This window comes from Gavialis gangeticus, unplaced genomic scaffold (genome assembly GCF_001723915.1).
Source record: "Gavialis gangeticus isolate Ggan-Ray unplaced genomic scaffold, GavGan_comp1, whole genome shotgun sequence".
Taxonomy (NCBI): domain Eukaryota; kingdom Metazoa; phylum Chordata; order Crocodylia; family Gavialidae; genus Gavialis; species Gavialis gangeticus.
Genome location: NW_017729000.1, coordinates 24,104,145 through 24,116,520, shown reverse-complemented (window position 1 = coordinate 24,116,520; position 12,376 = coordinate 24,104,145). Strand labels below are relative to the sequence as shown.

The following is a 12,376-nucleotide window of genomic DNA, read 5'->3' as shown; positions in this document are numbered from 1 at the left end:
CCACCCAGCCCAGCCCAACCCAACCCAGCCACTATTGTAAGGCTGCTTTGAGGAAGGACTTAAGTCAGTCTGAAAGCAAGTCTCTGTGGGGGGAGGAAGGACCAGGCACAAGCCGTCTCCCAAGGACATTGTGCAGAAGGCTTCACTAACCTCTAACCGAGTCCTGTCCACATCTTTGGGCAGCCGATTCCTTCCCCTGGTGGTTACCAGAAGCAGCTCATAGGGATATATCTGCAGAGAGAGATGGGATGAATAGGTTCTTGGACCTGAGAGATAGGGAAGCAGGCTGGGGAGGGGGGAAGTGGGGTCAAGAGCTGGGTTATCTCTATCAGTTAGTGGATTAATAAAGCTATGGGTCTACAAGGGCTCACAGCATAGTGGCTAGTCCATGATCAAATCCAGTGTTGCTCATTGGTGCTGTTCTCTTGGTGGGGAGAATACAGATCCATCTTCCACAGCATAATTTTAACCTCAGACTGAGCTTCTAGGCAGGCATGCTGTGCAGGTAAGAGGCTGACTTCCAGAGGTGACACTAAGCTAGCAGGCCTTTTGCACTCTAGTACCTCTTCAGGCTGAAGCTGATGGTCTCCTGGCTCTTCTCATAGAGCAGGAAATGAGCTAACATTGTGCCCCACATCCCCTCTCTGCACAGAATAGGTTGAAGTGCCCAGAGCTTGTGTATGTGGTAACCCATCCTATCACTACCCCCACCAACTAGTGTGCTTGTTTGCTGGGCAGAGCATTTTGAGACAAAAGCCACTCCAGTTTTGTCTGAGGTGGCCATACACGGGGAACGGGGTCATGCAGTACAGAGCCAAAGGGATAAAATAAAAGTGAATGCAAGGGGTTTCTGTGGGAATGTAAAACCTCTGAAGAGGCCTCTATCCAGCCATGGGCTTTGGAGACCACCACAGGGGCACAGGAGATGGAAGAATGGGATATTGCCCACGGGACAATGCCTTTGGGATGCTGCCCAGATGGAATTCAGGGATAAGATGGCATTGCTGGAGATGGGTGCTCTGATGAGAAGGGACATAGCCTCTTGGGGATAGTCTTACCTTGTATTCTGTAGGGAGAGAAAGAAAAGGGTAGAGTCAGAGAACTGAATCATCCAGAAGCCTCCAGCCCTTGGGTACCAGGCAAGAGCCTCATCTTCCCTAAGAGGCACTAGACACACTGTTTCGCTCCTCCCTGCTGTCTGTCCTGGGTCCATGGGCTGCAATGCCCAGGCTCCTTCCTCTCACTTACAAAGCTCCTGGTGCCCCAACAATGTCTGGAATCTCATCCACTGCTCTTAATGCAGCCTGAAATACCCTTGCCTCTGACGGTCCACAGCCTGGATGATGCAGCAGCAATCCTGAGGATGTGCCAAGGCCTGAGCCCATGGGGGACTCTGAAGCTATCACTAACATTAGTTTCAAAGGACCAGCTGCATGGAGTATGGCACCTATCAGAGTTCTTTAGCCTTGAAAGGTTCTTGCTGCTTTAATATCTTTTGAAAGTTTTTTTCAAAGCACAATGGGCTGGGACTCTCCCCTGTGCTGGTGCTAAGCTTGGCCCAGGGCCTGGGTAAAAGGGGGCAGAGGGGGCTCTACAGTAACCAGCCTATACCCAGCTGCTCCCGGCCTCTGAGGGCCACTGTGGAAGGCAGGAATTGCTAGGGCACAATGGTGGTGATGGAAGGATTGGTGAAATGTCCTAGAGGGGTTTCCAAAATTGAGGGTCCAGCTGGGTGAAGGGGCTAGACTGGCTCCAGGCTAAGAGGAAGGTAGGGATGAATCTGGTAGGGATGAATCCCTCAGCCCTGCAGTCTCTCTTTGGGAGATGAAGTGGCCTGATAGTAACAGAGAGAGTTATATTACACAGCATTTAAATTGCAAGGGGAACAGTGCAGGGGGCTGGGTTTAGCCCTTTCCTTGCTGGGTTTGCAAGCTTATTGCTACAGAGAACTGCACATGGGAATGTGGACCTAACTGGCCAGAGCCTTAAAAGGCAGGGTAGATTTGCACCTTCTAGATTAACTAAAGTATATATTTATATAGCACACACTTTCATGGGCTAGAGCTCACTTCAGATGCCTTAAAAGCCAGAGTGATGAGGACCAGCCCATCTTCATTCCCCAGTCAGGTAGAAATGCCAAAGCAGAGGGAGGATTGTGGGGACTGTTATATTAGAGGCTTTATCTGCAGTCCTTCAATCTCAGGCTTTTAACCCTTCTACGACCCATCATGTGACAGCGCCCTTTTTATCTGCTGCTGCAGGGCCAGCCCCGGGTGGTACACAGCAGCACAACACATTGTCTCTCGTGTAGGCGCCACACAAATAATGGCCATTGTATTCACTGCAAGGAAGCTGCCTTTGATATTCTGGATCAGGAGGAGAATATTGGGCCTGCCAGAGGGCCCCAGCCCTGGGGTCTGGGCAGAGCTGCATTTATAGCAGGACTTGCTAAGGCTTCCCACTGCCCCGCTTACCTCTCATCCCCCAGTTGACGGCATTTGTGCTGTCATAGTGGAAAAGTTCAGCACTGGGAGGCTGCAAGAGAAATGGGAACATACAGGGAGTCAGCAGGAGGGATTTTGATACAGAGGCTTAGCCCCTGTAGGGGTCTTTCTATCTGGGGATCTCAGGTGCTTTAAAAATCTTAGTTAACCAATCAACCCAGTACCCTCCACAGTGGTATGGAATATGGGGAAGCTGAAGCACAGGGTGGTGATGTGACTTTCCGAAGTCACAGTGTGAGTCAATGGCAGGACCAGAACCCAGGTCTCCTTCCTCCCAGCCCCCTGCAGTGATCACAGGCTATTTCTTTAGCCTTTGCTATGCACTAAAATGCCATACTGGCAAGTGCACACATCTCCCACACCCCAAGTGGAGGCCAGATCCTCCAAGATCTGAACTCCACGATTACCAAGAGATTTTTGCCACAGCTAAATCCCGTGGATTGGATGGCACCTTTTTGGCCTCAATCCCCCAGTTGGAATCCACACAGAAATACCCTCGGGGATCTCTCCCTGTGCCTCAGCGGAGGATGCAGGGCCTGGAGGCAGGGCAAGGACAAGGGAATGAAGGTACCTGTAGAGAACCACTCCCTTTCCCTCCAGTCCTGAGGATCCTCAACTTCAGCAGGAGGGTTTGGAAGCCAGGCAAAAAGGGGAGGTCATCCCCATGGGGCCATTGGCCTCCTGAGAACTGCTCTGTGCCCCATTCCAAAGGAGTTCATGTCCCAGATACTCCCCCAGCAGTAATGTGCTAGAGCACTGGCCCTTGCCAGCTGGCCACACTTACCCGATGCAGCCCGTTCCGTCTGTAGGCAGGAAGAGACGCAGATTTAGAAATGAGGGGATCTGGAAAGAAGAAAACAAGCTGCACACCCCAACAAGCAGGACCTGCCCCAGACAGAGCACAGGCTGAACCACAAACTGCTCCCTGCTTCACGTGCCCCAGGGATCCTACTCTATCCTCTCTCCTTCCCTCCATACCCTCTCAGTCTCCATCTGTCCTCCCCCCATGAGAGAAACATGCTTTTTCCTCACATTTGAACCCCCCCATCTCATTTGCTCCACCCCCCTACCACCATGTCACCCTGCTCAGTTCGGTGCACCCCAAGTGACAATGGCTGTCTGGAGTTCCCCTCCTCTGATTCCACCCTCAACACCCTCTGGCCCAGCTACCACCCTTGTGTGCCACTGAAACGATGACTGCTGATGTCTCCAGTGACCCTCTTCTCTGCCCAGGAGCAAGACTCCATTATCATGCTCCTTATCCTGTCCACTGCCTTTGACACCCTTCATCCTGCCCTTCCTCCTGGTTTCAGTCCTTCCTTGGCTTTGGTGTCTCTACCCTCACCACTCTCCTCCATCCTCCCTGTCTCCTTGTATCTTTCTCTGGGTATTCCCAAGGGCTCTGTCATCTTCTCTGAGTTATCCCATCTGCAAACATGCATTTAATTGCCATATCCATGAAGAAGACTCACACACCTCCATCTCTGCTCCAGACCTGCTTTCCATCTGCACTAAAATCTTGGTTTGTCTCTTAAACTTCTCTTCATGATTGTCTAGCCATCAGCTCAAATTCAACAGTGCTAAAGAATGGCTTAATCTTTTCTAGTCTCCTACCTTCTTTCTGAATCATTATTGTCTATAGCGTCCTCTGGCCTGTTCCTCAGACCCATAGCTTATCTTCTGCTCAAGCCTCCCCCTGGGTGGTAGCATCCAGATTGTACAAGTCTTGCTGAATCTTTCTGCGTTAACATTGCTAAGAAATGTCTTTTCTGGTCCATCCATCCAGCTAAAACTCTTGCCCAGGATCCCCTCATCTCCAACCTTGATCACTGCCACGCTCTTCTCTGGCTTTGACAAATGCAGCCTTGGCCTGCTCAGGTCCACCATGCAGGATGCTGATGCTGGGGCCATTCTCACCCAGCACTTTGACCACAGTACTGGATCTCTGCATCCCTCCACTAGCTCTCCCTTTCTTGCTGAATGAAACCCCTGGCTTATCTTCATCTTCCAGGCCTTTCATGGCCTTTCCTACCCTATCTGTGTGTCTCATCCATAACCAAGAGGCTCTGAAAGGGCTATGAAGCTGGTCTCTACCTCTGCTTATGTAATTGTCAAACTAGCTCAGAACTTTCTCCCCTGCTTTCTCTCCATCCTACATATATAAGACGAGCTCCACTCTATTTCAGCCAAACCAGCTGATAAGCTTCCTCCAAGTCTGCTGAAGTCTTTCCCCTGTTGCCTACAGAAAGCCTGGCAGTAGCTGGGATGCTGGAGCACTGCAGATCATTCTGGATATTGCTCTCATGGTCAGCTTGCACTCCACAATTTGTCTGGCTTCATTTATCCTCTCTTGTCTTCTACTCTGACTGTGAGCTGTTTTGGGTGAGACCATCTTTCTGTTCTGTGTTTCTACACAAGAGCTCTTGACCCACATACAGGGCTCTTTGACACTTTAGTAATGCAGATACATGCACGATAATGCAAACAGGAAGGGGATATACAGGTTCTGGTCTGTGGCGGGCAGTTTTCCTGAGGATCCACAGGCATGTTAGAAAACAGAGAGTCACACCTCTGTAAGGGTCTGTCTTGGACAAACAGGATCCGTGCAAGAGTCTCATGGACCCTTTCCTTGTTAGACTGTAGCCAACATGCCCTCAGCCCTCTGTATCACTCAGTCTGCTCCTGCAAGGCCCAGGGAATTTCCTTCCCCAAGGTGGGGGGGACTAGATGCTTTCTGGAACCTGTGGATTCAGTTCTCTAGCAGGTGCAAGGCTCCTAGTCCAGCTTCCATTCCTGCTCTCACCCCCAGACCACTCCCTTGATGGTTTTGTAACATGGAGAAGCACTGAATGCAGGAGAGAGGGGAGATGCACTTACCGCTGTCCGCCAGATAATGCGCACGGGGAGCTGCAAGCAGAGGGAAAACTGATGGTTAGCACAGCTAGAAAGCACCGCCAAACCAGAGAGCCAGGTTTGCCCACCACACATCCACCATGTCCCTGCCTTCCTTGAGGTAGCCTGGCCCCTGAGGCTGTGTGCAGGATCCACCACTCATCCCTGTGCAAGCTCACACCCCACCCCACCCCAGGGCTTCTGTTCCCACTGCATGGATCCTGTACCGTTTATGGCATCTTCCGCTAGGGTCAAAAAGAGCAACTCCCAAAGCCTGGTGAATTAAGCCTCCCAGCCCCCAGCCTTGCACAGCCACTGCTGCAGGTCTCATTATGGAGCAAGGACTTGACCAGGCTGCTCATGCAGTCAGTGGCAGTGGCTGCTCAGGCAGTTTAGAAGGGGGACCTTCTAGTGTCCCTGCTCTGACCACTGGACCAGGCTCCGCCCTATGCAGGTCTGTCATGCAGGAGCAACACTGCCTCTGAGGTGAGGCAGCCGGGGCTGCCCAGAGGGTGGAAGGAGAGTGCAGGGAGAGGCATGGAGGATGAAGCAGTCTGGGGCACTGCCCAGCTGCCCCTTTGGCCCACAGCTCCTCTGGCCACAGAGAGGCCACCGAACTGACTGTGAATAGCAGCAGCCCCTGCAACCCCCTGGTTACTATTCAGGGAGGTCACAGCAGTGGCACAGCATCTGCATGGGCGGGCACCACAGCAGCCTGGGGTCACCTCCACACCCCATCACCTACTCACTCAGCCTGGCCTAATCCAATTAGACCACTGGCTTGGAAAGCCACTAGTGGTGCCATCTGGTGGCCAGCCTTGCGATTGCAGGCATGTACTCAGCAGGCCTGAATCCCTCCACCCGTAGAAAATGGAAAAATGAAGGTGGCATCATCTCTGGGCCATCAAAGGTTAATGCAAGAACCTTTTGAGCTGTTAGGGAGTTCTGGGAGATGCTATGGCCTGAGCAGACGTGTGTGTAACATTCACAGACACAAAGTGGAGGGGTTCCCATGGAAACTCAAAAATGCCTAGTATCTTGAGCATACATTTGTCTTTATGTTTCTCAGGGGGGGTGTTTCTACCTCACAGAAATCATTATGGATTCAATATGACTTGAGACCTGGTCACCTCATGGATTCTCCACCTTCTGGGAACACAGACGCAATGAAACGCCAATCAGAATAGAGGAGAAGGTGGGAAAGCCAGTGATTTGATATGAGACTCACCAGCTCATTTCACATGGAGGCCACAGAAGAGACCTCTGTGGGAGGGATTCTTGGACTGCCAGTAATCCTTCCTCTCTTACATTGCTGGATCTGATACAGCCCAGGCAGACCTGGCCCCTGAAGCAGTCTGTATCTCCTCCCCTACTCCAAAGGTCAGTGAATTCCCAAAAACTTATGAGCCACAGACACTTTGTCTGGTGAGAGCTGGAAAGCCCCTCTGCCTCCCCCGCTAGCACCATGGTCATGGCACTCCTTACAGCCGTTCAGAGAGCTCTCATAGCCAGCTGTATGGAGGGCTTCTCTACTGCTGGCTGAGCTGCGGGGTGGCGTCCAAGGATCAGCGTAAGAGTTGGATCGTGCCTTCATCTCCTCCTTCAGGATCAGCCTGCCAATGCCACTCTGGATCTAGGCACCAGAAAGACAGAAGGAAAGGAAGAAGCTTTATGTGGGGCAGAAAGGTGGCAGCAGCAGCTGCTTTCCTCACCCCAAATCAGCTTCCCTCAGTTAGCACCGGCAGCATCACAGAAGATGGCCACATATCATCTCCCAGTGAAAATGCACAATGCCACCAGCACTGGAATTGACTGATTCTGCCCTGAGACCAGGTAACACCTGCAAGTCTGTATGGTTGTCCCTTCCAACGTGACACACACACTGCAAAATTGAGGAGCTCTTGGTGTTTTATGGTGAGTGAAATTGGTTCCTCCATTCCCCAAGCAATGCCTGTTCTCTATGGCAGGGTCAGTTTCCCTCTCCAGGTACATTTCAGAGGTGGGGTACCTTATCCAAGTTCATTACATCTGCCAGCCCCTGCACCAGGAGAGGGAAAGAACATGGAGGGCTGGAAAGCATCCAGAAAGTGATCCCAAGCCTGGAATGGCTGGAGTCCAGCAGAAATTCCTTCTTGCAGGGTGTGGATGGGAACAGTCCCCACCCATTTGACAAAGGAAGGTACCACATTGCAACAATGACTGAATGAGATGCTGGATGGAGACAGCCTGCCTCTGCCATGATCCTGGGCAAGGTATGTGACTTACAATGGTTTCTAACAGCCAGCAAGCCTCTCCCCTCCTTTGGTTGGGGGCACTGAGAGAAGATGCCAAAGGATGGGGTGAAAGTGGTGGAGACCCTGGCTCACCTTGTGCATCCCCCGGTCATACCCATCCTCTTCTCCTCCTGATGAGAACCTCCGGGCTCGGGGTACTGCAATAAGGCACAGGGAAGAATCAGATGTGGCACAAGGATGGTTACATACAAACAGGTCCCAAGTCTGGAAATAAATGATAGTCACCCCAAGATGATGGCATTGAGGACAGGGCTGTGCTCAGTGTCATCGCTCTGCAGTCATTTCCCATCCCCTCCCAGGAAATGACCTCTGCTGGGCCCCAGGAGGTGGCATTACCTTTGGGGGAGCTCTGGAAAGACCAGTACTCTGACTCCGAATGGTAGTAGGGGTCTGGAGAGTAGGCAGGGCTGTACTTGGAGGACTGTGCAATGTCTTCGCTGGTTTTGCTTTTCGTGGCTGCAGGCGGGTGGTCTGCAAGGGCAACAGGTAAAGCGCAGCTTAGAGGGAAGCCTGAATTCTGGAGTCACCACAGCCCTCCCAGGAAGATAGGCAGTCCCCTCCTACCCCCAGACCACTCCTAGGTGAGCTTCTATTGGGAGACAAAGAGCAGTGACAGCATGATATGAAGCACAAACTGCTCCTGAAGAAGTGGGGGCTGATATCATTCCCTTAAACCAGAGGGCACCAGGGCAGAGTTGTGAGTAGGACAAGTCTGGTGGGTCTCACTCCACCTGGCTTTCCTCAGACCCATCTGAGTTAATTACCAGACAGGACTCTGGCACATCCTCCCCTCTCTGCCCAGTGGCTTCCCAGCCTTTCCTCATTAGTGCATAGACAAAAGCCTACCCAGATTAGACACTAGCTGGTGGGACCTCACATCCCCTATCACCTTATTTTACACCAGAGGCACAAAGAGACACAACTCAGCATTGGGCACTGAGAGGTGAAAGAACAAAACCTGCTGGCTCCTTGAACCCTGAGCCATGCTCATGGTGGCTCTGTGCAGAATGGACTGGAGCAGGAGCTCTCTAGGTCTGAAGGCTCTGCCTCTGCCTGCCACCAACCTTACAGCAGCAAGGGGAAGCAGAAATCCCAGTCCAGAGTCCACAATGGTGTTGGCTTGCACCCTTTCCTGATTTTTGCTTAATCTGTAATGTGTACTCCACCCACTGAGGCTGAAGGGAGATACTTCAGGAATACAAAGCAACAAAGGACTAGATAGGGCCTCTTGGGCCATCAAGTCCAGTGCCCTGGCCATCACCAGAAGAGACGACTAAAAGCACTCTAGGGACATGGCAGCATGAGCAGATGCCCATGAGGGAAAGGACTGAGGAGGGAGCATGATCCCAGAAGGCATAATCTACAGGGATGGGGGAAGTGGATGTGGCGAGTTGCCTGCATTGGCCATTGGAGCTGCGAGGGTGGGTGTGCCAGGGAGAGGAGCCAGAACATGAGCCCCATGCTTGCTATCGCTGTCTCTTGCTAGCACCCTGCTCCCGTGCTGCAAAGCTATAGCTTGCGGTGGCTCTGGGGCCGGCGTGCATGCCAGGGTCCAGGCCACTTGGCCAAATCTTTGAGGCTTCTGCTGTGCTGTTAAGAAAACAAAACGGTGGCCTGTTCTCTCATCCCCAGCGAGGGCATGAGGGCAGCATGTGCCCCCCGCCAGGCTTGGCCTCTGATGAACCCAGGGAGATGGTGCCCAAGCCAACCCCCCACATCTGAGACAGCGAAGAGCAAGCAGACCCCTTCGGTAACTAACCATGGCAGCCACAGAGAAGGCAGCAAAGGCAGCTACTTACAGTGCAGGGGGCGCAGACAGTCAGCAGGGGCAGTAGGGGAGCAAGGTGGACAGGAGAGAGGAGATTCAAGGGAGAGAGAAGGAGACACGCGGTTACTGATGCACAAGGAAAGCTGCTGCACCTCAGCAAATGGAAGCAAACTGGGGATGTAGAAGGAGCCCTCCTCCACCAGCACCTGGCCTGTGACATCCCCCCCACACCCAGGCACTTCCCCAGTGACCCCCACACACCTACCCACAGGCCAGCCCTGACACATGGGTCTTGAGTATTGGCTTTCGTCCAGTCTGTGATGTCTGCAGGGGACAGTCTGAGTTTGGTCCCTAAATGTTCATGTGAAGGCTGGATTCCCTTTTCAGTTCCATCCATCCAGCTAAGTTATGGTAGTGTCCCTACTGCCCAGTGTCTTTTACTGTCCTAGTCCTGCAGCCTCCTGCTGTCCCAGGCCTCCCTGCCCTCTGCTGTCACTGCCCTCCACCTTCTTGGCTTGCAGCCTCCTCACATCTCCACTGTTCCCCTCTCACCCCACTGCTGTGATACCAACCCTTGCTCCTGACCTCCAGCCTTCCCACTTTGGGCGAGCTCTGAGCCCTAGTGACAAGTCTCCATCCTTGGGATGATTGTGTGGTGGGGGCTGAATCCTACTGCCCTAAAGTGAACTGCAGGTGCAGCAATCCTTGGGACCCTCCACCCACCTTGGGACCTGCCTCTTTGCTGATCTTGACCTCAGCCTTGACCTCAGCTCTGAAGTCCTACTCCTGAGGATGGGAAGCCCCAGCTCTGAGGACAAAAGCCCCACTAGAAAATGCAGCCATGACCCTCCTAGTACTTCCAGCTTTTCTTTCTGCTACTTGCTCTTCAGGTCCCTGCCCATAAGGTACCCACATGGTCCAATTCCCTGTTTTCCTGAACTAATCAAATCTCACTCCCAGGCAGGCATAATCTGTAGTAACCCCATCAAAGCCCCTGCAGCTACTGCTTGTTCCCAGCAAGGGGTCAGAAGGCAACATCTGGCCCCTCCTCTCAGCCCTGCTCTCCAGACACCAGGACTACTGAGTCACTGGCAACCACCCCACCACAGTGCCCACACGATACCGTGTCGCTTATAGATGGGAGGTTTCCGGTAGATGTTACTCTCTCCAGCAGCTGGTGGAAGAAGAAGAAAGAGAACAAAAAAAGGGAGAGGAAGAGAAAACAGAGAAAGGAGGGTGAGGTCAGTGCAAGTTTGCAGGAGGCTGAGGTCGTGAGGCAGGAGAAGCAAATCCCATGTTGCTCACTTGTTGTATTTGGTATTGTTCATGACCATGGATCTTTAAGTAAAACAATGCACTCAAGTTCCAGGGAGCTGGACCAAGTGCCAGCTGGGGTTTTGAGATGGAGAGAAAAGGCCTCAAGCCTGCTTTGGAAGCTACGTGCCTAGATGCTATGGTGATGGGCACTATAGAAAACCCAATGGAAGAGAAGTAGAGTGGGTGCGTGTGCATGTGAGGACATGCAGCAGGCATGCTCGGTGGTAACATGCACTGTTGGGATGGCAGATGCTTCTCCTTGTGTCTTTTGGCATTGGGGCTTCCCAGACAAACTTATCTGGAGAAGGGAAGAGGGCACATGGAGACCATGTCTGGTGGTCCCTCCCTGTCTGTCAGCCTCACAGTCTGGGCTGTTACTGATGGGTTTTCAGGAGTGGAACACTGTCTCAGGGGAGATGGAGCTCAGAAGAATCATCCACAAGCCACCAGAGAGCAGAACAAAATCAGCCAAAGCCTCTTTCAGCCAAAAAGAAAAAAGCAAGCCAGGAGAAGGAAGCTGCCTGGAGACTGTGCCTACAGCTACTGCCCCAGAGCTGGGCCTAGCCACCAGCTGGCAGAGCAGGGAGGGGGCCATCCATAAAAGACATCAGCAAGCGGTCCAGAGCTCCAGCACACAACTGTGCTTGAGGGGTAGCGGGGTGGGGATGGGGCCAGGCAGGGCTGCTTCAGGGATCCTGGGATCCTGCGTGTGTCTGTACAATTGACAACTGGCATCATCTGCAGCTGTGGGCTGGCTCTGTGGGTAAAGCCAGAGAAAGTGGCTGTGGGGCAGCAGCTCTAATCCAGACCCACCATACTTCTACCAGGCCTGTGTGTGTGGCTGGCTGCTTTAAAGATGGACATCAAAGTCTGGGGGCCCTTGGTCCCAGAGTGTTACCACGAGGGGCTCCCCTGGAGATAAAAGCCAGGTGCAAAGTCAGGAGCTTGTGTTCCAAGCTTAGACCCTACAAAGGTTTGGAGCACGGATCCAGCCAATCCCAAAAGTACCCTCAAGGGCTGGGGAGGAGAGAGGAGGAAGGGAAGAGTAGGTCAGAGGCCTCTAAAGCTCATTGAAGTGGGTTGGCTTTTCAGGGACTTGAGAAGTGGTTCAGCCTGTCATGGTGGCTGCAGTGGGGAGAGGATAGGCATCCTTTCCTCCTGCTCCCTGTGTCTGGAGGGGGGATGGGTGCCCGTATCCTTCCAGCCCCTCAAAGGCTGTGCATAGATGGGGGGAGAGCAGTGGGCCTTACCTGGTGGCCCCCTGGAGTCCCTTGTGGAGGGAAGTAGCCATCGGGCAAGCCCAGAAGACTCTGGGGGAAGGGAGCAGCGGGCCCTAGGGGGAGTATAAAATACATCGTGTGTAAAGAATGAATGTAGAAAAGCCTCACAGACAAGCTTTGCCTTGTGATCCTCAAGGGAGGAAGGGCAAGAGGGATGGCAGTGGAGGGGGCAGGATCCTTGTAGGGAACTTGGCTTTGTGGAGAACAGGGCGAGTGAGTGGGGACTTGCAGGGAAGTGAAGGGGATGCTGCAGGTCTGGTTTATGGATGGCCTCGCCCAGGGGATGTGTCCTACCGCTTACCGGCTCGAGGGAGGGAGTGG

General features: G+C 52.9%; 1 protein-coding gene across 1 annotated transcript in view; it reads right to left on the bottom strand.

The window, feature by feature from the left end:
- ABLIM3 (actin binding LIM protein family member 3) overlaps positions 1–12,376 on the bottom strand; it is a 117,353-nt gene that overhangs the window by 8,368 nt on the left and 96,609 nt on the right. Inside the window, exons 15-23 of the mRNA XM_019506433.1 lie at positions 10,582–10,632; positions 8,027–8,161; positions 7,763–7,827; positions 6,882–7,029; positions 5,382–5,411; positions 3,289–3,347; positions 2,475–2,535; positions 1,059–1,066; positions 151–231 (exon numbers count right to left, since the gene is read on the bottom strand). Coding sequence (XP_019361978.1) covers positions 151–231; positions 1,059–1,066; positions 2,475–2,535; positions 3,289–3,347; positions 5,382–5,411; positions 6,882–7,029; positions 7,763–7,827; positions 8,027–8,161; positions 10,582–10,632 — 638 coding nt within the window. The remainder of the gene's footprint in view (positions 1–150; positions 232–1,058; positions 1,067–2,474; positions 2,536–3,288; positions 3,348–5,381; positions 5,412–6,881; positions 7,030–7,762; positions 7,828–8,026; positions 8,162–10,581; positions 10,633–12,376) is intronic.